We start from the raw sequence: 25,582 nt of genomic DNA on the forward strand, positions 1-25,582 counted from the left end.
CGGGAGTAAATTGAGTCCCGACTGGTGCCATGGCTTGATTGGCGCCGTTCCGGATGGATCCCGAACCTTGGCCCGAGTCTAATTGGGGAGTAGATCCAGTTATGACGGGGCCATTTCGGAAATGAAGGAAGGAAGAGGAAAGCCAGCAGACAGTCTAGATAGTAGATACCGAACAGAGAAAAAAAAAAAAACCAAAGCCGGAGGGTCACCGAGAAAAGGGAGAGCGATGGTTGGCAGTCAACAGGCGCGGCGTTAATGAAGCTGAAACCCGGGCAATGCCAAGCATCCCGGTCAATCCGCCGGCCCTGAATTCAACTCCACCCGCCGTTTCAACGCCCCTCAAGATGAAACCTCTGCGCTGCTGCCAGCGCTTGAGCCAGTCCAGTCAGTCTCCAGTCCCTGGTGGAGTGACTCCCCTGTCATTATTATCTTCAGGGTTTTTGGAGGGCCCTCTCGGTGATGCTAGAACCGTTTCACGATCGATCATGATGGAGAGCTTTGTTCAGGCCCAGAACCCGCCGGCTGGCTTCAACGCCTATATAGAACGGCCTCTCGTCGCCCTCATTCTGCTCTTGTTTTCTTTCCTTCAGCACACAGGCTTGTCTAAGTTTCAATTCATCCTTTCTCTTTCCCACATTCTCTTTCCCCGGTCTGTGACCGTCACATTCTTTCCAACCAAAACTCATCAACTTCCATTCCTTGAAGAATAACCATCTGGTATACCGGTATACCAGACTCTTTCACTATCTTTCTATTCTCCTAGAAAAAAACCTTTCCAATCCACCAAAATGAAGCAGGCTGGTTCCATCCTCGCCCTCGCCGGGCTCGTCTCCCTGGCCCAGGGTCACGGTTTCGTCACCTCCCCCCAGGCTCGTATGCCCGGTAGCGCCATGGAGAAGGCCTGTGGCCAGCAGGTGTACAACAACCAGGAGGCCGACAACTACGGCAACGTCCAGGGTGAACTTCAGATCGCCTCCGGCCAAAGCGACTACAACGCCGATGCCTGTGACATCTGGCTCTGCAAGGGTTACAAGTACGCCGACAACAAGGACAACGTCTACTCGTACACGGCCGGTGAGACCGTCGACTTCACCGTCGACATCCGCGCTCCTCACACCGGTACCGCCAACGTCTCCGTCGTTGACACTGCCTCCAACACCGTCATCGGCTCTCCCCTGATCTACTGGAGCGTCTACGCCTCCACCTCTACCGGTGTCACCAAGAACGAGACCAGCTTCAGCGTCACCATCCCCGATGACCTCGGTGACAAGTGTACCGAGGGCGGTGCCTGTGTCCTCCAGTGGTGGTGGAACGCTGCTTCCATTGACCAGACTTACGAGTCTTGCATTGACTTCACTGTCGGCGGTTCTGGCTCTTCTTCGTCTTCTTCTTCCTCTTCTTCTTCTTCTTCCTCCGTCGCTGCCAGCCAGCCTACCACCACTGCTGCTGCCGCCGCTGTCACTACCCCTAGCACCGCCAACAACGTCGCTCCCGCTTCCTCCAGCGTCCCTACTACCCTCGCTACTAGCGTGAAGCAGAGCGCTACCGTCGCTCCCGTTGCTGCCTCCAGCGCTGCTGCTGCCGCCTCCTCCGGCGTCTCCATCCCCACTGATGGTACCGCTGAGGAGCAGCTCACCTGGGTTGCTAGCCTGCTTAAGGCTCTCCTCAAGTACGCCAACTAAGGTGGTGCGGTGTGTATAGTACTTAGTTGCTGTTAGATAGAAGTGGTGTGAATAGATGTGCCTGTATACTGGACTTTCCTTGCCTTACTGTAGCTGAGTGAATTAGAGTAGTAGGATAGTAGAAAATCAACCAAAATTGGAGTCGCCAAGCTTGATGGACCTCAACTCTCCTGTTTGTTGCTGGTGAGCGTAAACTAACCCTCTAAAAGGGTGGTTCTATATGAGTAGGATTAGTATATGGCTCGTTTGTCTTTTTGTTGGTTTGGGATTGGTGAATTGTATGGTATACTGAACTCGCTGCGAGACAACAGTTCCAACACTATAGTACCAAGTAGTAGGAAGCGTTACCCCACTAAGCTTCATCTCACTACGATAGTCCACTAGTATAATGCCCGTTGACATACATACCTACCTGTGCTCTTACAGCAACAAGATTATGTCTACACACACACACACACACACACACACACACACACACACACACACACACACACACACACACCATCAGTATCATGCAAGTACATCTAGCATTAAATCCACTGCGCGGTAGAGGTATCACAAAAGGTATCGATACATCAAAAGTCAAACAATAATCATCATCAGAAAGCACCATCCTACAGTCAATACAATCAATCAATCAATGCAGTATAATCAATAATGCTGCTGTACCGGTCGCTGCTGCTGTCCCTCCGCCCACCAGTCGGCAGACGACCCCTCCGCGCGAGCCTGATGCTCATCACCATGTCCCGCAGGAGCCAGAGGTGCAGTACCCGCAGCAGTAGTAGCGCTAGTATCAGCAAATGGGTTCTGCACCTGGTAATCCTCCGAGCGGTACTCGAACCGGCCTGCGCCGTTGCTATACGTGCGCGGAAGGACCGGAGCGGTCGAGGAAGAGCCTGATGATAGCGGGCTCTGCGTTTGGTTCCGAGGCGGAACCGGCGGCGCAGAAGCTCCTGCTGCCGGGACTGGTGGTTGCACGGCGCCAGATGACGAGGCCTGACTGGACGATGCAGGCGACTGGCTGCCGGATTGTCCCTGGGCGCGACGCGCCTGGAGCAAGGCATGCTGGTGCTTGGACAGGGCGACGGACAGTTCGTCGTTGGTTTCGATCAAGGTGACGAGGGTATCCTCGTCTGGAGCGGGATTCGTGGAGTGGATATAGTTCTGAATGATGCGGGAGGCGGTGCGACACCGGTCGGAGAATTCTTTGATGAGTTCGTTCTCGAGCATCTCGGCCGGCGGCGTGGATTGGACGAATTGAATGAGGAGCTTCGCGGATGTCTTGGCCTCGGAGATGCGTGCGGAGAGTTCTTCGGGCTGCGGGAGCCCGCCATGCTGGTCCTGACTGGGGGCGTTGTAGTAATTCGGGGTTTGTCGGTATGGCTGTACCAGGGGTTGTGTCAAGCCGGGCTGTAGCGGTTTTAGAGAATTAGCTTGGCGATGCTATAAACGAGAAGATGGATGACTGGTCCACGTACATTACCCGAATTCTTGGAAGCATACTTGTCCTTCTCCTTACTCCACATCCCCAGGAGCAGTGCGAGATCCTCGTCCCATGACCGTTGCATTTCCAAAGTATCCAAAGTGTCCCGCAAGAAGGTGTGTACGTTCATATCCCGCCCGTTACGGAAGAGGTCCTTCACAGTCGCCACGAATTTGACGTCGATGTTCCGCGAAAAAGTATGCCCTGGGTTGTCGATGAGGATGCGCATGAGCATGATCGCATTGTACTGAACATTGCTCCGAGTTTTGGCGGGATTGGACAACAGCTTGGAGATGCGAAGGGCGGCTTCCCGGGCGGCGTTGGGGCTGGATTCGGCGCTTTCAACGATGGCGGGAAGATGAACGAACTCGTCTCCATTCTGGATATGCCATTGTAAGTATGGTCGCTATTAAGCAGGCGGGGAATGAGGCGATTATGGAAGGGGGAGGGGGGGTCCGCAGGTGTGGGACATACGGCGCTGTTGGGACCCGATTCGCAGAACGCGGTCTATGAACGACAGATGTGGTTAGTTGGACAAGCTCAAATGACGATTCTGAATCAATACGAACCACTTCTCTTAGTATGATACTCTCAGGAGAGTCCTCGGGGTACGAAGGGGAGTCGCGCGCGGGACCTGTTCCTGAGGTCAGCGTTGTTACCGTCGCATGCCGATCAGCAACGGGTGGGAGAGCAACTCACTGGATCGCCTGCTGAAGGAATTGAAGATGCGCTTCATGATGACTTATCGCAACCTACCACGTCTGTGTAGAAATTGGATAGAACGCAAGGCACAGACGATAGGAATGGGGTTGGCGAAAAATTTAAGTAGGAGAAAGGGGCCGTCAAGCAAACGAGACTAAAAAGGTTGTCGCAGCCTCGCAGGGCCGGTTTAAGCGCCGCGGGGAGCAAAAGCAGCGGAGGGTCCTTGAACTAAACTTAAGTTTTAGTCAAGAATAAGAGTCTATCCATCGCCCCGAAACCTCTTTTGTTTTGTTTAATGTTCGAAGCAGCCGATCTGGTGGCAATGTTGCTTTGTCGGCGACACGCAAGCGCTCTTCTTTGCGTTTCTTGGGACGATCCAGAACTGCGTCGCCTGTTGACACAATCACAGTAGGGAAGTTTAAGTAGACAGCCAACAGAACATTGATCCCACTTGACAGACACACTGACCCACGTCTGTCTACGAATCTTGATGCCTGCTTGACTACCTACCAAGAGTCTGCCATGCGTACATCCCGCACTGTCAGCGCAACCAACCGTACACAACTACGTATGCGGGTTGGTCTTAACTGTCGGTTAAGCATAGTTTCCTGTCGTCATGGGGATGCGAATGCCTCGCCGGGGGGGAGAAGGCCGCATTGGACAGGAATCCAGCGACACGGGAAAGCTTTGGCTGATGGTCTGTTCGCAAGGGCCGATTGGAGCCTGAGACGGTTGATGTCACACACAGCCACGCTTGGCTGAGCCAGATTTCCCTCCCCTCTGACCTGCCTATCTGCAACCTGCTGACGGGGGAGATGGAGTTGGAGTTGGAGGATGCCTGTTCGCACGCTGCAGCCTGCAGATCAGAGGGTCTAGCAGCTGTGGCGCAGTTGACTGTTACAGAAGCACAGCGTAGGGCCCTGGAGACTCTTGTCATGTCAGAGACCAGACAGACCTATGACGGGCTGGCAAAGTAGCCAATTTCTACTAGTACTACGGAGTCTTATCATCCTACGGTGGTAGATCGATCCTGTTCGACTGGCAGGGCTGATGACTCCCATCCTTCTTCTTTACAACTTCATGAAAGAAAAATGAATTCCGTATCCCATCATGAATTAAACGCTCGCAAAAGTGTCCTGAAGTAGGGAGAATGTCCGAAGCCAGCCGTACCGATGCACGCCATCCATGTAGTATCCACTATAATGAAGGAATATTTTTCCTGGACTCCTTAACCAGCCGCCACAGCTCATGACCAGGGGCTGCAGAGGAAAATTATCCAGTCGAACCGAATCTCCGGGGGGTGAAACGAGATCAATGTCTAAAGGAAAGATGTTGTCTCTGCATAGAGCATAAGAGAAACCATCATCATCACCATCATCATTCTCGCCGGGTGGTTTCGAATTTTTTCCATTTGTCAAAAAAGTAATAATTTCTTTTGTATTCCTTCCGTGACCAGGTATTGGATCCGTACAACAGCAAACTCCGGCATTCCCATTCAGTTTCTGACCACTTCACACTTCCCCCGACACCCACACACCGCTTATGCCTCAATGAGAGCACGGCGGAGCTGAGCACCACGCTGGCGGGAGCTGAGGCGGACCTCCTTGACAGCGGGACCCTTGGCGACGGTCTCCTCACCCTCAGTAAGGATGAGCTCGATGTGGCAGGGGTTGGTCATGTAGGGGTTGATCTAATCGAATTGTTAGTTTTGCGGGGATTCGTGACGGAGGGATGTCTCGGATTCCGGCTTCAACATACACGACCGTGAGCACGGTAGGTGCGGCGGCGGCCCTTGGGAGCCTGGTTGACCTGGATGTGCTTGACAACGAGGTTGCCGGTGTCGAGACCCTTGGTGTCGGCGTTGGCCTCAGCGTTCTTCAGGAGGTCGAGAAGGAACTCGGCGGACTTGACGGGCCAACGAGCCTTGCTGACACCCCACTGCTTGCCTAGAAAGAAAGAAGACGGTCAGCGTCTTCGTTTGCCAAAAAAGTTTGATTTTTGCCATATCCTCCAAAAAAACGTATCCATCCAGCCTCTTCATCCCTAAACATTCTGCCCATGTCGGTTCATTTGTCGATCCGTTGTTTTCACTTCCGTCTCTTTTCCAAAATCTTCAACGTAGAAAAACACATCCACTCACCCTGAGCGCAGCGACCGGTGCTGCCAGCGTACCGACGCATGGGGACAGCCTCAGCCTTTTCGGTGACGTTGTTGAGGAAGGTAAGGGCGCGCTGCAGCTTCATGCCGTTGATGGCCTGAGCGGTCTCACGGGTGTTCTTGAAGCTGACACGCAGGTAAGAGCCCCGGGCACGGGCGCTCTTAGCGGCCGGAATCTCCTGAGCAGCGTAACGGACCTGATGGCGACAAAATCCAACAATCAGCAAGACCATTCATTCAATCCCTCGCATGTCATTCATATCCTCTTTCCAAGCACACAATTCCATATAAAATAGCATATCGGTGGACGGAAGTTCATCATAGCAGGGGAAGGTCGGAAATCGTTCGGTATGAAGTCTTTTTTTTTCTCCTTCAACGGCCAAAACGCAGGATCGAAAATGATAGATAGGGATTCCGGTACAACGAAAGGTTGGGCAGCGGTTCTTTCTTTCAGGATATTGTTCCCTTGCTTTTTTGACATGTCCATTTTCCACCGATAGCATCAAACGCGAATATAGCACTCACCATCTTGATGTGGTTGCCGAGCGGGTGGTCCTCGATGTCGGGTGAGAAGTTTTGTCGTTTTCCTGTCGTCGGCCGCTGGAACTTGAGATCGCGAGGCTCGCTCGTTGTGGTGCGCTTTTTCGCTCTTGGCGCCCGCCTAGGGTATCGGAGCCCTAACACTAGGCGGCTTGGGGTAGGTGTCGCTCTCACCGCCCGGCAGTAATGCCCTTTAGCTTTCGGTCCGCAGGAACTTCATTGTCTGCTTCGATGTCAATTTCGTCGATCGATGGCGTTACAAGTGTCGCGATACTTATTCTTGGTAACTCAAAGCTATCTACGTTGAATGTAATATTCTCTTATAGACTTATCTCTAATAAGTGAGGTGCTGGTAGTTTTGGTTTCGTTGCATTCCCTAATCGAATTATGTTCTCCTAAAAGCAGACGCTAAACCTATCTGGGTTGCATAGATCAGTCCCATGCGAAACCAACCCCTTCACCAACTGGTCAATATTTTCGGCAACTGATAAGTAGTTGAGAACTGATATCAGCACAAACATGCAGACGACATCTGTTTTCGTCATTGGCGTTATGTCTTAATATATATCATGAAGCCTCAAGCCAGTGTCAATGAGATGAAAAAAAAAATAGCTCCGTATCCCTTTCTAGCTGTGAAGAGACTGGCATGACTCTTTCTGGTTCGCTGTCGGCTATCGACGCTCGGCCTCAAATCCCGATGCGGAGAATGCCCGCCTTCCCCACGTTTGACAGGCAGAATGCTGATATGACTGGTATAGTTGGTAGACTTTGAGCAGCCCCAGGATCGGCTTCACTGGAATATTAAGCATACTATGGCGCTTCAAGTTTTCCCAAGGACTCTTCCCAGCACCACGGGCTCCGACATGTAAGACTATCAGCATCAAACTATGCCATTCCATGCTTGGGAGAGCAGGGCTGCTAAGTAGTAGATAAATAGAGTTTAGCGGCGAACTGAGAAGTGGTGCTGCATGCAACTGCATCTGCTCGTCAAATCCTGCACCCTCCAGTATTTCTCTCAGCAGCTGGCTTCAAAAGCCGGCCATTGCTCAGAAATCGTGGATATAAACTCCAAGTATTGACAACCCCTCGGGATCGCGAGTCCTCCCAGCAAGAAAAGACCTTCCCAACTTTGGTGTCATCTTATGGTATGCCTAAGCGTAAGGCACCATGTCCGCCTTACAGCACGTGCTTGGTGAGGCAACTAAGAGGGACTCCATATGCTGCCCACCCGGCTAACAGTTGTCGCACCCATAATCGAGGTATATGCCACAATTGATGGCTATTTCCCCCACAATACTAGCATATGTAAGCTAGAAATATTGTAGCGATTCATGCAGCTCAGCTGTCCGTATACCTTGAACACAGGCTTCTCTCCCTCACCAATGGCATCCGTATGAGCAGCGATCAGTCGCGTAGTCAATGTCATCGGTCCACAGGCGATCCCTGCCTAGACATATTAGCTAGGTCAACAGAAGCGTAATTGGACCACTGGCATACCAGACAAGCAGTATCACCCTTCATGGCCATGCTTTGATGCGAGCGATGTGAAGGGTAACCTCACGTCGGCACCATGCCGGCGCCCCCCACAGCCCCGCACCCGTGGGGTCTCTTACCAGAGTCGACAGAAAAGCACGGAATGCTTCAATGGGCGGGGGTAAAAGCAGTAATTCGGTTTCGCTCCCTTTCGCGAGGCATGATAATCAGAAGAGCAGGCTACTGCTCATGTCGCCAGACCATGGAACCTGCCATGTCTGGGATCGGTCCTGTCCCGCCTGGAAGATGTCCTGGTTCTGGAAAGTATCCAATGCAAGTGTGTTGGCTCCTGAGATTTGATCTCCAGAGACATAATCTCCAACGGCTTCAAGATCCAGCCACGAAAAATCATTTGCGGGGCTGAAGTGCACGTAGCTACTTTGATCGGATAAATGATGCGATAATGCGCTGTTACTCTGCATCAAGACATCTCCACTATGATGTGTACCGGCTGGTGAAGTTGCTGCCATCGGCTTCTGTTTCCAGAGGAGCTCTAGGAGTCGGGAGTAACGCGATCCTATATCATCAGATCCAGCGCTTGCTCTCCTCAGCACCTCGGTGGTCCGCGTTACGAGGTCCCGCACCTTCAGCTCCTCTAAATGAGACATTACACCAAATGAACGTGCCTGGAATGCACGGTTAGTTCACCAAAATATCGTTGGTACATAGAGGAAGTTACCTTGTACAGGAATACGGCGGCATAAATCCCGTATAAGTAATACCTCAACGGCATAAAATGAAGATGCTTCTCCGGGTGAACCACATCCACGAGGATGGTCAGGTATGTTTTTGCGGCATCAACCGATTCATAGATGAATCGAGCATCCTGCATCGAGGCTACATTGTTGAACGTTGCTCGCAGATGATCTCTTTGAGCCTTGTCATCATTCCTGATCTTGGACACAAGCGATTGAGATATTGCTGCCTGAAAGGCGAAGGCGTTCGTGTATAGCCTCAGGTATTCGTAGGACAGCTGTAACGTGGCTTTCATTGGCGGTGAGCCTGCGAAATGTCAGTCATTTAGGCCAAACTTCGTCAAGGCTGGGACTTACAGGACAAGGATCCCCAGATGGACTTCCATCGTAAGATTGCAAGGCGAAAATCATCCACGTACTTGACATAGTCGCCCATGAGCATCATTTGGTTGCTCGTACGCATGCCAGAATAGAGCACATCGTGAACATTTCCGTAAAGCTGTGTAAGATCCAGAGTAGCCTGGAATATTTTCGCATAATCCTCGTCACCGTCTCTAGCTGGTTGCAAGGACGGAAAGTCTTGGCTGACAAGGCCAGTCATTGGGCCCGGTCCGCGAGACCAGAAAGCGCGTCCAATACGGACAGATATCAATCGGTCCGATACGTAGCAGCTCGTCCATGCTAGACGCCTACGAGCTTCAGTCTCCGCGTCCCCAGAAGAATCGCCTCTAAATGATGTCCTGTCTAGGCCAAGGAACCAACCAGATCGCAAGGCGAGCCCTACATGCATCCAGGCAGCTCGATCCTCTTCCCCACGGCCCACACGTTCGATGCGCGGTCGGAGGCCTTGGGGTTCCCATTCAGCCAGAATAAGGAGAGCCTCCACGGCCTCAACATCGCAATCAGCTCCAGCAGCAATTCCAGATATCAGCTCATGCATGTATTTAGAACAGTACTCGTGGATCTCCGGCCGTTCGGCTAGATCCTTCGAAGCAATTGTAAGGACGGCAGTAAGCAGATGCTTCTCGTTATTAGCAAATGCATCTAGTGCGCTGCGATCAAAGTATTTTCGTGGCACCAAAGGAAGGTACGGATGAAAGTGTTCAGCGTAGCGAATCACTAGCTGCCATACCGTTCCCGGATCTAGTGACCGTGATTGCACTAGCCTGTACGCTTTGATGCCACTATTCGACTGGAACCCAGTAACTGAACTGTCTTGAAGCGTCGTGTATGATGAGAATCCACCGGGTCCTGTGCGCAGGGGATCGACGCCCGTTTCGGAGCTCGGGTCTTCTGTACCTCTCTTTGCAATGCCTGTTAGACACTGCCAGGCATCAGAAGGATTGCGGGGAACATCGCCGATAGAAGCTTCGTCTTCATCGTCAACAGATATTGAAGTTGCGGTCGGCGGATCAGGTGGTAGAAAGACAACAGGCCCAGGGTAAGAGCTAGACGCCGTTTGACGAGTCTCTGAATTGGACGGACTTGGTGCCTCAATGACGGAATCCCTTCGCACAGAAGAATTGCTGTCCGGGGTGAAATTTTTTATTTTATTCTTGCGAATTCGCCGCCCCCCTCGATTGGAACTGCCTAGGACACATTCACGGTTATCCCTGATACACCGCTGACATGGTGGGACTCCTGGGCTGCCACTGCTATCCCTGTGTTACGTTGTAATTAGCCTCCCAAGATCGCCGACGGGCAGACAAAGTGAACCAAAATAACGTGGGAAAAAAAGAAAAGGCAAGTCTGTCGCAGTCAGGACTTACAGGTCGCATTTGGACTTGCGCTGTCTACAATGTAGACATGCTCGTGACACGCGTTTCATTAGATGATCTGAACGGGCTTTGGCTCTTGACGTCGGGGTCCCGTCGACTTGCGGAGATTGGTCGTCTTGCTCCATCGCTGCATATAGCACATTAGTCTCTTCAGCTCACAACGTCAGGTGATAGGATGTCAATGCGGCATCTCATCCCAGCAGTGCTGGCAGACCGGCTTTTGAGAGCGGGACGCGTGAGAAATTCCCACCAGCGATTTTTGCTTGCAAAGATGGGAAGTACAGGGAACGAATGGTCGGGAATGTTTCCCTCCTGATGCTAAGAAACAAGGTTGAATCCTGGGCGGAGTGGTGTAAAAGAAAGCTCGGGGATGTTGTTCGACTCCGAACAGCTCCTATATGATTGTTGGGGTAAGTCGAGCTTGGGACGGGCGCTCGTGGCTTCCCCACACAGCTGTTCTTTAAGACACCAGCAAGTCTGTACAAATTGCGCACTAAGTAATCGTCCGCCTCGTAACTCCAGATCATCGACTCAGCAGTCGAGAAGCGCCAGGCAGCGGGGGGAAGGATTTGTTAACGCTGTAGACTTGTGAGCATTGCGTTTTTCCTGACCCACGGCCAAGGAATGGTCTGGTATTACTCAGCCCATACATACGGGTATTCATCGAGTCGGCAATCCAAGGCTTCCACTATACAAGGCTGGGCAGCTGTTGATCTTGACGAAGGGATTAAGCTTAATTCAGTATTTAGAAATAGTTCAAACGCTGCTGTCGGTATTAATCAAGAGCCTTGAGCGTCGATTATGTTGGACTAGCACAAAATCTCGCTGGAGATCTGCTGCAGTGCCTCGAGTCCGGTGGCGATTACATGAATATATAGAAAGCCTACAGTAGGCCATCATATGAGGGATTCATCTAATATCTGAATAACGCATATGCGAGGACTACTGAATTCCAGACCATTAGCCCTTGGAATACTGCAGCCATCTAGCTTATCAGATCCTTAAGAGCTATCAGTGAGAACGATTAAATTGCTTTACTGACCCGCCTATTGGATGTTGAGATGCAAGGTAACGATGCTTGCACAGACAACCATCTAAAATGGCCACACAGCTCCCACAACTACGGAAATGCTCAATGCATGACGACATACACTTTGCTGGGATACTGCATTAGCAAAGATGATTTTCCGGATTATTCCGTGCCTTTGCCAGAATGACCAGCATTCTCAAAGCACCCCCAACTCCTTGAGATGTAGTTTGTACGAGTTACCATACAAAACGCAAATCGGAGCATCCCCGAGGAAAGTTCAATAGCCGAATGCGGGGCGTCGGCGTTTGAAGCAGCTTGTCGGCAATGTAATTACCCCAAAAAGGAAATAGTCGCTGCTGCCCCGCGCGCGGAGGGACAGGGACAGCTATTTATTATTAGCAGGACAGTAAGGATGACTGGGTGTCATTGATTATTGATTTGGTGGCAAGAGAATTCTGAAGAATCTCCCCCTCGCTGAGCTGCACAGCAAAATACATCTCCAACGATTTAATACTCTGAGAACCGAAAGGACACTTGACAGCAATAACTATTCTTAGTAACCGTCTAAGCGCGAAACAATTACAATGTCGGCAGCAGTTGCGTCGCTATTTTCCCTCAGCGGCAAGACCGCCATCGTGACAGGAGGAACTAGGGGCATTGGGCAGGCAATGGCTTTTGCCCTTGCAGAAGCTGGTGCCGATATCATCTTGATTCAGGTGCGCACAGCCGCGACCTCCCCATTGGCGCCCACGGAAATGAGAGGGGAGCCATGACGAAACGTTGTCTGGAACTAACGGTCTGCGAGTAGAGAGACGAGTCGAACACATCGACTCGCGATGAGATCGTCAATCGCATTGGCAAGAAAGCTTGGATCCACGTGGCAGAGTTGTCGAATCGGGAATCGATCAAGGGTGTCATTCCAGCTCTGACCAGTCAAGGCCTCAAGCCAGAGATCCTACTCAACTGCGCCGGAATTCAACGGAGACACCCCAGTGAAAAGTTCCCGGACGAAGATTGGGATGAGGTAGGTGTAGAATGACACTCCTATTTCAGCCACCTATTTACCCCTCTCTATTTTTGGACCTCTCCTTCTCCTGAAGTGGAGCTGAAGACTAGTATACTAACTATTGATTTACATAGGTTATCCAAGTCAATTTGACGTCCGTATTTACGTTATGTCGAGAGTTCGGTGCATACTTGTTGGCGCGAGATGAGTCAGAGTTTCCAACAGGTCGTCGTGGAGCTATCATCAATGTCGCATCGCTCCTCACCTTCCAGGGAGGTATCACGGTACCTGCATACGCAGCGTCAAAGGGAGGTGTCGCGCAACTGACGAAGGCCCTCTCCAACGAATGGGTGGCCAAGGGTATCAACGTCAATGCAATTGCTCCTGGATACATCGCCACAGATATGAACACTGCCCTGATTAACGATTCCAACCGCAATGCTGGTATCATGGCTAGAATCCCGGCAGGCAGATGGGGCAAGCCAGAGGACTTCAAGGGCGTGATAGTGTTCTTGGCAAGCCAAGCGAGTAGCTATGTCTCAGGCGAAATTATCACCGTTGATGGCGGTTGGATGGGACGGTGAAAAGTCTTGTGGCGACAAATTTCACTGTTCTCTTTTCGTCCGTTTTTCTCCTGACTTTTTTTATTTTTTTTTTTTTTTTTTTTTTCTTTTTTTTTTTTTTTTGTTTTTTTTTTTTTTTTTTTTTTTTTTTTTTTTTTTTTTTTTTTTTTTCTGGTTTTTTTTTTTTTTTTTTTTTTTTTTTTCTGCATCTTTTACCCTTGCTGTGCTAGGGGTCTGGCTGAAAGTGATAGAAGGAACATACAGCAACGATGTAAAACATCTGCTTTCACACCACGCGAGATTCAGCGTTTTGTAATCAATATGTGAAGGATGCTATTATCAGGTCATTTTTGCCTTAGTCTGTCATACCAGACTAGCAGCTGCACTGGATATATTAAGTGAAACTCGTTTATCGCCATAGACTGGTTATCTCTGCTAGCCTTCTATAATAGGCGCCAGCGGAGCACAAAGGAATTATCTAATTGAAACTCCGGATGGAATGACCGATTCAAGGGGAACCGCTGACACCTGGAAGGGTTGTAAAAGCTGGAAATAGTCTCCTCCGTTACCAAGACCCCCACCAAGATAATAGAAATTGAGGAAAATTCTTCCGAAAATAATGAAGCAGGTCCGCCAGGGACCCAGGATCCAGAAGGGTGGGCAGGCAATGGGAGAAAAGGTAGAGTAATAGACTGACACCAAAATAGATTAACAGGGACAGACTAGGGACCAGACCCGTGACCGCCATGTGACTTCCCTAGGCAACTAATCTCCTTATCGCCAAACCCACCTTCTCTTGTCTTTCTTAATCCACCTCCCACTTGAGGTTCATGGATGGCCTTGTTTCACCATGGGTTCAAGCAAAGATGACAGGAACACCCAGTCTACCGTTTGCTCCTCCTTTGCAGGTTCATGATAGCTAACCCTTCAGCAGTGTTGTCGGTGGATTTCCAGTGGGCCGTTGATGCAGCTTAGCATGCAAATCACGGCCAATACGGGACGGTCGTTTCAGTCCGAATTGCAGAACCTGAAACATCAGAATCTGGATCGAAGGCCAATACATCATTTTCAGCAGCGGCTATCTGGTGAAATTGGTACAATTGGCTGGCTAAGGGGAGCATCATGAGGTGGGATTGAAAGGTGGTAAGAGGGTGCGGATTGGAAACAAGGCCTGCGTTGACGCCCTCGGTCGGCCTTCCTGCAAGCGGCCGTTTCCGCGGTTGGCCGATGAGAGCCAAGAGCGCTAAACACCGGCCAAGCCCAAAGGGCTGGCTATCTCTATCAGAAACAACGATGCATTTCCTTCAGGGCGCTTTGCTCCGTAGAGACCACTCGATAGGTTCGGGACCAAGCGCAGAGGCCAGGCTTGGCGGCGCTCATGGCAACACCCCTTCAGGACCACGCCATTATTGCTTTTTAGCAGGTTTTGTGGACTGGGTCATTGGTCCCTTGGGCCTACAGCATGATCTCAGGCATGATCCGCGCTGGACTTTCCTTTTCGCTTAAAGTTTCTTGCTGCGCCGTGGATCTTCTTCGGGTGACAGGGGATCTTTCTTCAACTTTACATTCTAAGTTGTGCTTCGTTCCTTATTTCGTTCTTTCTATTTTCCACCAACACATTCACTTCTCTGAGCCAGCTGGCTGGTGGCCGTTCTTTCATTGTGTGGCCAGTCCATTCAGCGATTCAGTCTATTGTTTCAAGACATTGCCATTCGTGTTCTTGGGCGTGGACCGTCTTCGCTCTTTGTTCGGCTACCGTCGATCATTGGTTACATCTCGCTACATCTAAACGTCATTCATCGTGGGGGTGGGCAATTTACTTTCTTTACTACAACACTAGACGTCAAATTTTTACAGTACCTTATCTTTGGGAACTTTTGGTTTCCCGGTTTGAATTATCTGATTCTTTCTACGACGCTGTGCGTCCCCTGTCCTCTTGCCTGGAATTTTTCTTCTTATATCATGCATGTAGGGAAGTGGAGGTAAGTGATGATCGAAGGCTGGCTCAGCACTTATGACGCTGGTAATGACTCAATGTTGGAGGACTTGCAAGATTCAACTCGTCAGATTCGCTACCTTGTACCGTGTTTCCAACATTCTTCGGCTCCTTTAGCTGCAATTGCTCGTGACAACGCCTTGGTCATTTGCGCATACCGTCTCACCAACATCATCACCTCTTCCGCCTGATCAGGACAGCTTCAACGAGCATTTATTTGAAGGGAAGACACCTCGAGTTGTCTGTATATCGAAACCACACACAAGAGCAATTTTAATTTGATCGTGCTACTCTTGCTGTGGGGGTTTGCCGTTTGAGATCCCTTGGGCATAGCGCGCCTCTCCCCACATTCTTGGTGTTCCCTAGCCATTCAGTATCTGCGTCATACTGGACCGTAACCGAATTATAATTGGAAATTGTGGCTTTCAAGAATTTGCTGCTCTTATCGCCCCCCGCTCAGCTTTGTTGACATCTGTCCGATCTGTCCGCTCTGTCTCTCCATCTTGAGCGACTGCGTGCTACGCTGGGCCGTAGACCTCTCTATCAATGGATGAATCCCACCATCGACTCATCCCGCGAGGCTATGGGATCAATGTCACCTACGTCTATGAATATTCGCGTGGCTTGAACGGTGTTGATGTCCCACGGGATGTGCTGTTCTCACGGATCATCTTTTCGTCCTTGATATTCGTCGCCCTGGTTGTCTTTTGTGGACGTGTCGCACAGATCAGCCATGCCTATCTTCGTCAAATCACCTCTCTAACGGCAAGCAGGAGGGAGCAGACCTTTTGGAGCGTTGAGGTGTCCTCCCTTTGGGCGAACGTCAAGAAGCATCTGTTGTATGCGCCCCTGGGCAGGAAGAGGCATAATCGAGAAATCCAACTCTCATCCGCTATCAATGTCGGTACACTGCCTTCTAGATTCCAGGTGATTCTAGTTGTGTTGTATTTGGCGAGTCAGGTCGCTTATTGCACCCTACTCGATTACAATGCGAATGTCAAGGCAGCTCTAGTCGCTGAACTTCGCGGACGGTCAGGAACCTTGGCAGTTTTGAACATGGTGCCCCTCTTCATCCTCGCCGGTCGCAACAATCCACTTATTCCCTTGTTGCATGTGAGTTTCGACACCTACAATCTGCTTCATCGTTGGTTGGGCCGGATAGTTGTGCTTGAAAGTGTTGTGCACACGTGCGCATGGGCAGTCAATGCTTGCGATGAGGTCAGCTTCTCTGACATGCTCGAACGCTTACGTACCACACCTTTCTTTACCTGGGGCCTCCTGGGAACTTGCTCCATGATCACACTGGGTCTTCACTCTCCATCCCCGATTCGGCATGCTTTCTATGAGACCTTTTTGCATCTGCACCAGCTCGCCGCTTTTCTGGCCTATCTTGGTGTGTTGATGCACCTGGATCTCGACAATCTCCCGCAAAAGCCATGGATCATAGCGCTGGGTCTCCTCTGGCTATTGGAAAGAACAGCCCGCCTCTGTCGACTGCTGTACTTGAACATCTCTCCCCGAAGAGGGTCCACGCGGCTTGTCGTCGAAGCCCTCCCTGGTGAAGCCTGCAGAGTGACTTTCCACTTGCCGAAGCGTGTGCGCATCAGCCCCGGAAGCCATGTGTACGCCTACATTCCGAGCGTCTCGTTTTGGATGTCTCATCCATTTTCTGTCGCTTGGGTAGACCCAAGCAGCTCTGTGACCGTTCCTGCCACAACAGAGAAAGATCTCATCGACCCTTCGCTTCTCGAAAAACAGCCACTTGCTAGTTTGGATGAGTATATGCGGGACTCCAAGGAGCCCACGTCCGTTTCTCTCATCGTTGGTGCTCGACAAGGCATGACACGGAAGTTGTACAACAAGGCTCTGGCCTCGCCTGGACAAACACTCTACACCTCAGGACTCATTGAAGGACCCTATGCGTCCCATGCGTGCAACATGGGCAGTTATGGCACAGCTATACTCTTCTCAGCCGGTGCAGGCATTACCCATCATATGCTATACGTCCGCGACTTGCTCATACGTTCCTCAGAGGGTCGCGTGGCTACCCAGAAGATCTATCTCGTCTGGTCTGTACGTAGTACGGAACATCTAGCCTGGGTACGGGAGTGGATGGACCAGATCCTTCGACTTCCAGGGAGGCGCGAGATTCTTACCATCAAACTTTTCGTGTCCAAGCCAAAAAGCAGTCGTGAGATCGTATCACCCAGTGCGACCGTCCAGATGTTCCCGGGTCGGTGTCGTCCCGACGTGGTTCTCAATGAGGCCCTTCCCCAACGTGTGGGTGCCACCATAGTCTCTGTCTGCGGGCCCGGTGCATTCGCAGACGAGGTGCGTGCGGCTGCCCGTAACAACATTGGAATGGGCGCTGTCGTCGATTTCGCCGAAGAAGCCTTTACATGGTAGCACACCATACAAAATCACTGCCTTTGCCTTGGGATATATTCGTTCCTTTCCTTTTACTAACCTTCTATTCTTGTTCCAAAAATTTCTTTTCTTTACTTTCGTTCAAACCTTTACTTCCGATGTACATTTAGTTTCCCCTCTATTAGTCCGACTTCCCATGGCAAATGTTCTCTGTTGGTATTTACACGATGGTACGAAATGCTTTAAAGCCTAGCTAGCTCTGTTTGAAATTTTCAGGCAACACACCTTCAGCGGCATCGTTTTTAGGTGTTAATATCCTTGCGACTGCATCTGAGCCCCCACCAAGCACATTCATCACGCACTCTGGCCACATGCAACAACCATCCTTCAGAAAGATTGTCTAGCACAAGCACAACTGATCATATATCATTACACAAGGACCTAATTCTGGTCCCGCACAAACAGAAGCGAATATAGCAATATCTATATCCAGTCGATTCCCTTTTCCAAGTCCATGCCCATTATTATGCATGTCTAGATCATCGCTAGTAAGGTGTAATAAATCCAACAAAGTCAAAGAACCAAAATTAAAGTAAATAGGAAGATCCACCAAACTAACACCAATTAAGCATAGTAAATTCACTTAATATTTTCAAGTTCTCTCACTAGTACTCACGACCGAACAGATAGTCTCTCCCACATACCCGACACTGCACCGAAGATATCTGTCATACCACGATAGTATTACGGCTTTCAACCTTACATGATGATCGTGTAAGAAGTAATTAAAAGAATGGAGAAGTAATCATACATGATGACGTATATTCTGCATGTTCGAAAGTCTCATGGATATCTATGTGTAACATTATACTAGTAGATAATTCTATCACATGATGATCATGGTTGGAAGCACTGGCTAGGTGAGGTGAGGGAGTCAGTTATGGCGCGTGTCTTTGGTCTTTTATGTATAGCAGCAGGGTAGGGGCGAGGTGGGGTGGAAGGGGGATGGTTGGGTTAAGGTATCTTGTACTACGTTGATGGGAGGGGTGGTCGTCAGATGAGGTTGAGTGGTCATTGTTTGCTGCTATAGGGAGAAAGAGGGGAGGGGTTCTAGTTAAATGACTAGCATGACGGTGAGTGTGTTAAAGGATATGAGCAAGTGTAATAGTCTGAGCGAGGTTTCAGTTGTTCTATTTATTATTTGGGCCAATACGCCACATACATCTGTGTGTTGTGGAAAGCTGAAAAGCGGAGACAAAGGTTGAGATGAGTGAGATAGTGTATCATGAGCAAGAGATGAGGAGATCTAGCAAACGCTTCTAAGCAAAACATGTCAAAGTATCCATCTCACGTAGGATCTTACAGGCATTATGTCCAATGTACATGATAGTGTAACCAAGAACAAGAATTTATGTTCAAGAAAAGAAAAAGATGAAAGCAAGAAGGAATAAAAAGCGAAACATTTTAGACTTTTAAGCCTTGGTCCGCTGGCCCTTGGGCACACGAGCGAGCCAGTAAATGAACACGGCAGCGAAGATGTTGAACACAATGTAGACCCACATCAGGCCGAAGTTGCGCCATGCATCGCTGAAGTAGCTGTTCACTTGGGCCAGATAGGTGTCTGTGCTGGAGATCGTGCAGAAGGAACAGTCGGAGGTGGCGTTCGGATTCTCAAGGTAGCCGCCGTGGGTGCTGATGTAGTTGGACATGTAGCTCTGGCAGGTGGTGTCAGGAGGAGGGCTGAAGTGAAGGTATTCGACAGCTTCGCAGGTGGCAGTCGTGCCGGACACACCGGTAGCTAACATGCCTGATACCAGGTATGTAAATGGCGAGACACGGTACATGAAGATCCAAAAGCCTGGAAGTTGGGAAGGTGTGGCAAGAACACCACAGAAGATCAGGCACAGGGAGAAGAGCAAGTTGGCAATGTTACCACCGGTTTCAGCGAGTTCGATACCAGCGATAATCATATGCGCGAACGTGGAGGTAAAGAGGAGGAAAGACAGGATCAACAGGAACATCAAAGCTCCGCGCTCGTGGACGGCGTTGGTGGGTTCAGCATTCTGGTACAGACCGATGGGGTAGTACCAGCATACAAAGATGATGACACTCATGAGCGCGTTCCATGGAAGCTCGACGATGATGTTTGCGGCCATGAAAGCCTTCCACGAGTAGGCCTTGGAGGGTCTCTCGCGAACCTCGTATAGCGAACGCTGGGTGCAGAAGTTGGGAAGAATTTGTTGAACAAGGTTACCGAAGATGGTCATCAGCATGAAAATACTGAACATCTGGTTCTGGAGACCTTGAGCACTGTTCTTCGCCTTGAAGAAGGAGAAACCGATGTAGAGCGATGTCAGAACGCAAAGCGCGATCTTGGAGTAGATGTAGACAGGGGTTCTCCAGTACTGTGAGAAGACACGGATCAAACATTCCCACAATTGAACAGAGAAGGGTGCGGCAAATTCGTTGAGCTCGCCAGGATCCTGTTTGCTAGTATCGACCGGCTTTTGCGAGAGAGTAGACTTCAGCTCAGCAAGGTGATCAAGTACACCCTGACGTTCGGGGCTTTCGCGCCAGACAGCGGGCCAGTCAATATCACTATGCGATCCAGGGGCAGCACCAATAACCTCAAGCATCCATTCAGCCGGGTTGGCTTCAGTAGGCAGTTTCGGAGCACCATTGCGTTCGAAGTAGCTAGCGAGAGTCGACGACTTCTCACCAATTTCACCAAAGTAAACGGTCTTACCACCCTTAGCGAGGAACAACAAGCGGTCGAATCGTTGGAAGAGCATAGCGGAGGGCTGGTGGATCGTGCACAGGATGGCCTGACCGTGCTTGGTCAGGGTGTCGATGAGATCGAGAATGGACCAGGAGGTTTGACTGTCAAGACCGGAGGTGGGCTCATCGAGGAACAAAAGTAGTTGCGGCTTTGCTGCCAATTCAACACCGATAGTAAGACGCTTGCGCTGCTCGACGTTGAGACCTAAGATGAAGTTAGTTTTGTAGCACACCACCAGGGTTTGTGAGAATCAATTACCTTCACCAGGAACACCAACAACAGCATCGGCGTATGCTTCCATGCCAAGCAACTTGATGACCTCTTCAACGTAATCAAGCTTTTCCTGGCGACTGACATGGGCGGGCTGACGAAGAATAGCGCTGAAGCGCAAAGCCTCCCGGACAGTGGTGGTGTGGAGATGAAGATCTTGTTGCTGAACGTAACCAGTCTTACGCTGGAAGGACTGGTCCCGAGGGCGACCGTCAACCAGCATCTCACCAGTTACGACACCCATTGTCACACGAGTTGCGAGCACGTCCAGAAGAGTCGTTTTACCAGCACCAGAAACACCCTGCGAAGTTAGTCAGTCTAAATATTACACTAATTAGTTATTTGGAAGGCTTACCATAAGAGCAGTGCAGGTTCCGGGCTTGACCCAGCCATCGACATGGTCCAGAATGCGCCGGGGCTCGCCCTTGATCTTGATGTCGTAGCACACATCCTGCCAGTGGAAAATGGCCTCCTGCCTCTGAATAGCAGCGCTCGACTGGCCACCAGATTGGTCGGTCTTCTCGTTTGCGGCTACGTGATGGGCCGTTTCAACATCGTCGAGAGAAGGTGGGGCTTGGCCACGGCGGAAAAGCAACACTTCACCCTTGGACTTGGCTTCCGAAATGAACTCGGTGGCAAGCAGATAGGTGGTCATGAAGAAGATCATGAAGGCGAACATAATGCCCAAGTTCCTCCACTTGTGGCTGTCGTAGTACTGGAAACTCTTGTGAAGGTAGTCATCACCCTGGACATACTTGGCTCCGGCAACAGCGCCAACCGTGGAACAAATCTGATACTCGATCGAAGCGCCCGAGTAATTCGGAATCAGCTCCGATGTAGAGCACAGGAATTGCCGATGATGGAATTCGTTAACCATCAAGCTCTCGAATCCGTAGGCAATGGGATTGATATAGTTCATCCATCTCGACCAGCCAAGCATGTATCTCGTAGGGATGGTAAATCCAGTGTAGATAACCAGACCCAAGATGAGGATGGCGGCGGGCACCAGAGCCTGGGACAGAGTGCGAGAAGAGGCGGCGATAGTACGGAAGAGCATGGACATGGTCAAGGTCGTCACGAAGGAAAACAACAGGAAGACGAAGAATGCGCCTGGTTCGCGACGAAGACCGGTCATGAAATACAGGGTAATGTTGAAAATGATGGCATTTCCAACTTTGTAAGGCATGTCACACAGCATGGATGCGATGGCTTCGGCGAACGGGTGATACATGGCGTAGCGGGCTTGTTTTTCGACAATCGGACGTTGGGCATACAGGGTTAAGATCTGTTATTGCAGTTAGTCTCATTGAATTATATGCGAAGCCGTAAGGATTCCTGGTCTTACCTCAAGAGCACTGGAGAAGGCGTTGAGCAAGACGGCGAAGAAGAGAAGGGCACCACGGGAATAGAAACTAGAAGTCACCGGTTGCAAATTGTAAAAGACACTTCCAATGATCAAGGCCATGATGAAGTTTCCAACCAACTGGGAGATTGTCAAACTGGCATCACCTTGTAGTCGCTGGAAACCTCGAATCAAGCAGAGCTTGACCTGTTCGTAGAGAGAGATGGTGTAGGGAGACTTGACGCGCTGGTTCTTCGATTGCATGGCCTTGCGAGATTCGATGAACTTGCCAAGCGACTCTCCACCAATTGCATATTCTTGGTTGTACTCGGCGATTTGTCTCTTCAACTTGCTGTAAGCCTCACTGCTCTTCCAGGCGGCGGCGAACTCGTCAGGGGTGCGTGGAACTTTCCCTTCGTAGCCCGGCTTTACAATGCGCTCAGCAGGGCTCGTGAGGGAGGTCAGGAAATCAGCGGTGGTCTGACGTTCAGGGCACTCAAATCCCATGTTGGTGAAGAATTCCTTGGCCTCATCGGTGGGACCAAAGTAGATCTGCCTGCCCTCATACAACACAGTCACCTTGTCGAAGACATCATAAGCACTCTGGGAGGCTTGATAGATGGCCACAGCGACTGTTGCACCAGCATATTTGGTCATCAGGTTCAGAGTTTTGCAGAATTCAAGTGCGTTCGCACTATCCAAACCACGAGTACTGTTATCCCAGCACTGTAGAGGACTTCCACAAAGAGTGGCTTCAGCAATACTGACACGCTTCCGCTCACCACCACTCACACCACGGACGAAATCGTTACCAACACGAGTGTTGATGGTATGCGAAAGACCAAGCATAGCCATTACAGCGTCGCGCATATGAGTAGCATACTGTTCCTTCGAGACTCCGGGAAAACGGTTCCGTGGGCAGCGAGAGAGGGCGGCGAATTTCAATGTGTCGCCGACGGTCAGTTGAGGGAAGTGGACATCGGTTTCCGCAGTATAGATAGCTTCGCCCTTGAACTGCTTCCGCATCTGCTTGGCGGAGATACCCTGGTAATTCAATTCAGACTCCTTATCCATGTAGATACCGTTCATTTCACCCGCGAGGGTCTTCAAGAAGGTAGAGCATCCACTACCAGGACGACCGAGGACCACCAGCATTTCACCACTCCTGACAAGGCCATCGAAGTCGCGCAGAATCTGAATCTTCTGCTTGCCAGTACCCGTCAGCTTGCGCATAAGGGCACCAACCTGCAACACTGAGTTGAAAACATCCTTTTGGTAATCGGTAGGACTACCGAAACCATGAATACTGAGATTCTGGAACGAGACACCCGCCTCGCGCTTGGGATAGCGTTCCGGGTCGCGAGACGAAAGTGCCAACAAGTTCTTCATCCAGTGCTTTGCCTTGAAGTTAGGGCTGTGCGGGTTGAGCGTGGAGTCGTCCTTCACCTCCAGAAACGAGTTTTCCGCATTGTTGCTGACAGAGAACCGTGTAGACTGACGAGTCAGTTGCTGTGCCAGTCGAGTAACCTCCTCTTCGGCAGCTTTCTCCTCTTCGTCTTCATCGGCGTCCTCGCTGCTGTAATCGCGTTTCTCCATGGCGGTTTCAGCAGTGCTCAGGGTGCTTCCATCCATGCCCCCCGCAGCTCCCTTCTTCTCGGATCTGCCAGATTCTGGCGAGAGACTGGCATGATGTTCTTCATGATGGGTGGTGTACACCGTGTGCTCCTCGCGAACCAAGTGCTCAGTTCCTTCGTTCACGGCAGCAGCTCTCTCAGCCTGAGCGCCTTCATTCTCGTTCTCGTGAGCGCCGTGGGATTCCACCGAACGGCCGGGATTAAAATTAGGATTTATAGTGCCTAGAAGCGACATGGTGTGACACGCAGTCTCAGACTGAGCCGGTCAACGAGAGGATGCCAATAGCATAGGAGAGAGATGTATGAGGAGAGAGAGGAAAAGAAGAAAGTGTAGAGAAAAGGCGATTAGGAGAGATATCCAGAATTATAATATTAGATGTAGAGAATATCAGGAAAGATGAAAGGGGGGGGGAGATATCCTCCGTGGAGGGCGAGAGAAAGAGTGACAGGTGAAACTGAGGAGGGGGTGAATAATAGATCAATAGCAGCAGTCAAGAAATAAGTGGCAGCCGCTAAGCAATAAAAAGTAGTGTACCTGGAACTACTACTTAAAAATGGGCCCCCCTCAAAAAGACGTGTGCCCCGTAACACTGAACACTCTAAATTATAGCAAAGTAATAACGGCAAATAAGAGAGGAGAAAGGGCGACAGGAAAAACTTCGATTGCGGGTCTTAGAGGTCTGGGCTTCCCCCCCGTTTTCAGTCTTAGGCAGCGCAGAATGGCGACTTGAGATAGTGAAAGTTTTGAAGAGAGGCTTCTGGACGAATCGGGGCCAGGAACGAGAGGTTATCCGGGCGGATCCCAGGATTGACTGCGCCGGTGGTGGGCCTTTTTCTCGGTACCTTGAAGTAGGCCTCTCCGTGCGTATTCCCTTCGGCGGCAATACGACAATACGCCGTTTACGCAGGCTAAACGAGGCCTTCCATTACGAAGCTCAGGTGTCCTTGCACTACTCCGTACTATACTAAAGTTTCTGGTGGTCCCGGGAATACCCACCTCGATACCCCTGTTTAAGGCCGATGAGACTATGATCTGGGGACGGAAATTACTGAGCTCCCGGCTATCTATATCTACTGTGTTTAGTCTTGACATCTGAACGGTCACTGGCCATGGTGGTATATAGACCCTGACGGTTGACCAGAGATCTCAATCACCACACTGTTGAATTTCTAGCTGCTTTAGTTTTCACTTTCACCGCTATCAAGGACATTGTTGTGTACTTCAGCAATCTCAAGTATGCTTCAGGCAATATTAGGTATGATGATTGCATGCATGAAGATACGTGAAGGGTCACATGTCGCGCACGTCACACAAGCTATTGTTAGGTCTCTCGGAAGAATTCCTGAGACTACGACCTAGAAAGTAAAGAATAACCCAACAAATAGACCTATCTAGAAGCTTACGCTACGTAGCAACCAACCACAGAAACAATTCGTAGAGGATCGGATCCTTCGCGCAATAGTTAATCACGAATGTAAGACTCATCCCGATCCCTAATAAGCCAACCCAGGTTTCCAGGTTTCCAGGCTTCCAAGTGTGCGAATTTTCCCTAAAACGTGGCGAAAACGAAGGTTCGGGGCTGAGCGGCCATTGTCCCGAAAGGGAATGGCAGGTTTTGGGTGGGGTGGAGTGGGGCGGGACGCCAGCCTTCCGAGGCCCGGCCAATTAGTCCTTAATTGCCCCCTTTACGGTACCGTATCGGAGAGCTCATGATCCGAGATTGCGGTACAGATCCTTGTGCACCTTGATATTTATGGATGACTCAGCTATTACCATGCTTGACCAGCTTAATGCACCTCTTTCTAGATCATAAGTTGCCTTTAGCTAACTGGCAGCTTACTTACAGACTCGAGATAAAGAGCGGCTCTGTGTCATGAACTCGCTCCACAGATGATCGCTGCTGGGATGGCTGAATATGTGGCACCTGCGATCCCAGAATGACAGCAGGCCTGCGTATCCATGTGGATAATCTTCACCCAACCCTGTGCGCCTACGGTCAATAACTATCTCGTACCTACTATGAC

At 50.4% G+C, this 25,582-nt stretch overlaps 9 protein-coding genes across 9 annotated transcripts; 5 read left to right on the top strand and 4 right to left on the bottom strand.

Annotated features, from left to right (window-relative positions):
* Window positions 1–343: 343 nt before the first annotated feature.
* On the top strand, window positions 344–1,401 carry BDQ94DRAFT_143822 (uncharacterized protein; the record flags this gene model as incomplete). Its single annotated transcript, XM_026766324.1, has 1 exon — window positions 344–1,401. A coding segment is annotated over one exon (367 nt), but the record flags the coding sequence as incomplete, so codon positions are not given.
* On the top strand, window positions 344–1,730 carry BDQ94DRAFT_33929 (lytic polysaccharide monooxygenase). Its single transcript, XM_026775528.1, has one exon. The coding sequence runs from the start codon at window positions 789–791 to the stop codon at window positions 1,680–1,682; it is 894 nt and encodes a 297-aa protein (XP_026626243.1). The 5' UTR covers window positions 344–788; the 3' UTR covers window positions 1,683–1,730.
* A 394-nt stretch (window positions 1,731–2,124) lies between these two features.
* On the bottom strand, window positions 2,125–4,510 carry BDQ94DRAFT_143824 (VHS and GAT domain-containing protein). The gene is made up of 5 exons (XM_026766325.1): window positions 3,865–4,510; window positions 3,735–3,799; window positions 3,640–3,672; window positions 3,161–3,544; window positions 2,125–3,092 (listed from the first exon to the last, which is right to left on the bottom strand). The coding sequence occupies exons 1-5, from the start codon at window positions 3,899–3,901 to the stop codon at window positions 2,334–2,336; spliced, it is 1,278 nt and encodes a 425-aa protein (XP_026626244.1). The 5' UTR covers window positions 3,902–4,510; the 3' UTR covers window positions 2,125–2,333.
* A 165-nt stretch (window positions 4,511–4,675) lies between these two features.
* On the bottom strand, window positions 4,676–6,654 carry rpl17 (60S ribosomal protein uL22). Its single transcript, XM_026766326.1, has 4 exons — window positions 6,550–6,654; window positions 6,008–6,221; window positions 5,626–5,813; window positions 4,676–5,557 (listed from the first exon to the last, which is right to left on the bottom strand). The coding sequence occupies exons 1-4, from the start codon at window positions 6,550–6,552 to the stop codon at window positions 5,408–5,410; spliced, it is 555 nt and encodes a 184-aa protein (XP_026626245.1). The 5' UTR covers window positions 6,553–6,654; the 3' UTR covers window positions 4,676–5,407.
* A 1,610-nt stretch (window positions 6,655–8,264) lies between these two features.
* On the bottom strand, window positions 8,265–10,748 carry BDQ94DRAFT_178753 (Zn(II)2Cys6 transcription factor; the record flags this gene model as incomplete). Its single annotated transcript, XM_026773189.1, has 4 exons — window positions 10,562–10,748; window positions 9,150–10,453; window positions 8,777–9,099; window positions 8,265–8,723 (listed from the first exon to the last, which is right to left on the bottom strand). Exons 1-4 carry the CDS (start codon window positions 10,693–10,695, stop codon window positions 8,265–8,267), a joined length of 2,220 nt encoding a protein of 739 aa, XP_026626246.1. The 5' UTR covers window positions 10,696–10,748.
* A 1,294-nt stretch (window positions 10,749–12,042) lies between these two features.
* On the top strand, window positions 12,043–13,245 carry BDQ94DRAFT_143829 (putative 2-deoxy-D-gluconate 3-dehydrogenase). Its single transcript, XM_026766327.1, has 3 exons — window positions 12,043–12,316; window positions 12,409–12,624; window positions 12,741–13,245. Exons 1-3 carry the CDS (start codon window positions 12,185–12,187, stop codon window positions 13,188–13,190), a joined length of 798 nt encoding a protein of 265 aa, XP_026626247.1. The 5' UTR covers window positions 12,043–12,184; the 3' UTR covers window positions 13,191–13,245.
* Window positions 13,246–13,888: 643 nt separating this feature from the next.
* Window positions 13,889–14,531, top strand: BDQ94DRAFT_143830 (uncharacterized protein). Its single transcript, XM_026766328.1, has one exon. It carries the CDS (start codon window positions 14,134–14,136, stop codon window positions 14,293–14,295), a length of 162 nt encoding a protein of 53 aa, XP_026626248.1. The 5' UTR covers window positions 13,889–14,133; the 3' UTR covers window positions 14,296–14,531.
* An 803-nt stretch (window positions 14,532–15,334) lies between these two features.
* On the top strand, window positions 15,335–18,101 carry BDQ94DRAFT_33992 (ferric reductase family protein). The gene has a single exon (XM_026775529.1). It carries the CDS (start codon window positions 15,712–15,714, stop codon window positions 17,569–17,571), a length of 1,860 nt encoding a protein of 619 aa, XP_026626249.1. The 5' UTR covers window positions 15,335–15,711; the 3' UTR covers window positions 17,572–18,101.
* Window positions 18,102–18,929: 828 nt separating this feature from the next.
* BDQ94DRAFT_34035 (pleiotropic drug resistance family ABC transporter) lies at window positions 18,930–23,974 on the bottom strand. Its single transcript, XM_026775531.1, has 4 exons — window positions 21,927–23,974; window positions 20,937–21,866; window positions 20,570–20,882; window positions 18,930–20,515 (listed from the first exon to the last, which is right to left on the bottom strand). Exons 1-4 carry the CDS (start codon window positions 23,790–23,792, stop codon window positions 19,005–19,007), a joined length of 4,620 nt encoding a protein of 1,539 aa, XP_026626250.1. The 5' UTR covers window positions 23,793–23,974; the 3' UTR covers window positions 18,930–19,004.
* Between the last annotated feature and the right edge of the window lie 1,608 nt (window positions 23,975–25,582).

Source organism: Aspergillus welwitschiae, assembly GCF_003344945.1.
Source record: "Aspergillus welwitschiae strain CBS 139.54b unplaced genomic scaffold BDQ94scaffold_16, whole genome shotgun sequence".
NCBI lineage: Eukaryota > Fungi > Ascomycota > Eurotiomycetes > Eurotiales > Aspergillaceae > Aspergillus > Aspergillus welwitschiae.

Coding starts and splice junctions, on each gene's coding strand:
- BDQ94DRAFT_143824 (XM_026766325.1), bottom strand. CDS start 3,901: ATGAAGCGCATCTTCAATTCCTTCAGCAGGCGATCCA. Junction 3,545..3,639: donor AATCGGGTCCCAACAGCGCC/GTATGTCCCACA, acceptor TGGCATATCCAG/AATGGAGACGAGTTCGTTCA. Junction 3,093..3,160: donor CTTCCAAGAATTCGGGTAAT/GTACGTGGACCA, acceptor AAACCGCTACAG/CCCGGCTTGACACAACCCCT.
- BDQ94DRAFT_33929 (XM_026775528.1), top strand. CDS start 789: ATGAAGCAGGCTGGTTCCATCCTCGCCCTCGCCGGGCTCGTCTCCCTG.
- BDQ94DRAFT_143830 (XM_026766328.1), top strand. CDS start 14,134: ATGCAGCTTAGCATGCAAATCACGGCCAATACGGGACGGTCGTTTCAG.
- BDQ94DRAFT_143829 (XM_026766327.1), top strand. CDS start 12,185: ATGTCGGCAGCAGTTGCGTCGCTATTTTCCCTCAGCGGCAAGACCGCC. Junction 12,317..12,408: donor CCGATATCATCTTGATTCAG/GTGCGCACAGCC, acceptor GTCTGCGAGTAG/AGAGACGAGTCGAACACATC. Junction 12,625..12,740: donor CGGACGAAGATTGGGATGAG/GTAGGTGTAGAA, acceptor TGATTTACATAG/GTTATCCAAGTCAATTTGAC.
- rpl17 (XM_026766326.1), bottom strand. Junction 5,814..6,007: donor CACCGGTCGCTGCGCTCAGG/GTGAGTGGATGT, acceptor CTTTCTTTCTAG/GCAAGCAGTGGGGTGTCAGC. Junction 5,558..5,625: donor CCTACCGTGCTCACGGTCGT/GTATGTTGAAGC, acceptor CAATTCGATTAG/ATCAACCCCTACATGACCAA.
- BDQ94DRAFT_34035 (XM_026775531.1), bottom strand. CDS start 23,792: ATGTCGCTTCTAGGCACTATAAATCCTAATTTTAATCCCGGCCGTTCG. Junction 21,867..21,926: donor CCTTCTCCAGTGCTCTTGAG/GTAAGACCAGGA, acceptor CTGCAATAACAG/ATCTTAACCCTGTATGCCCA. Junction 20,516..20,569: donor TGTTGGTGTTCCTGGTGAAG/GTAATTGATTCT, acceptor ACTTCATCTTAG/GTCTCAACGTCGAGCAGCGC.
- BDQ94DRAFT_33992 (XM_026775529.1), top strand. CDS start 15,712: ATGGATGAATCCCACCATCGACTCATCCCGCGAGGCTATGGGATCAAT.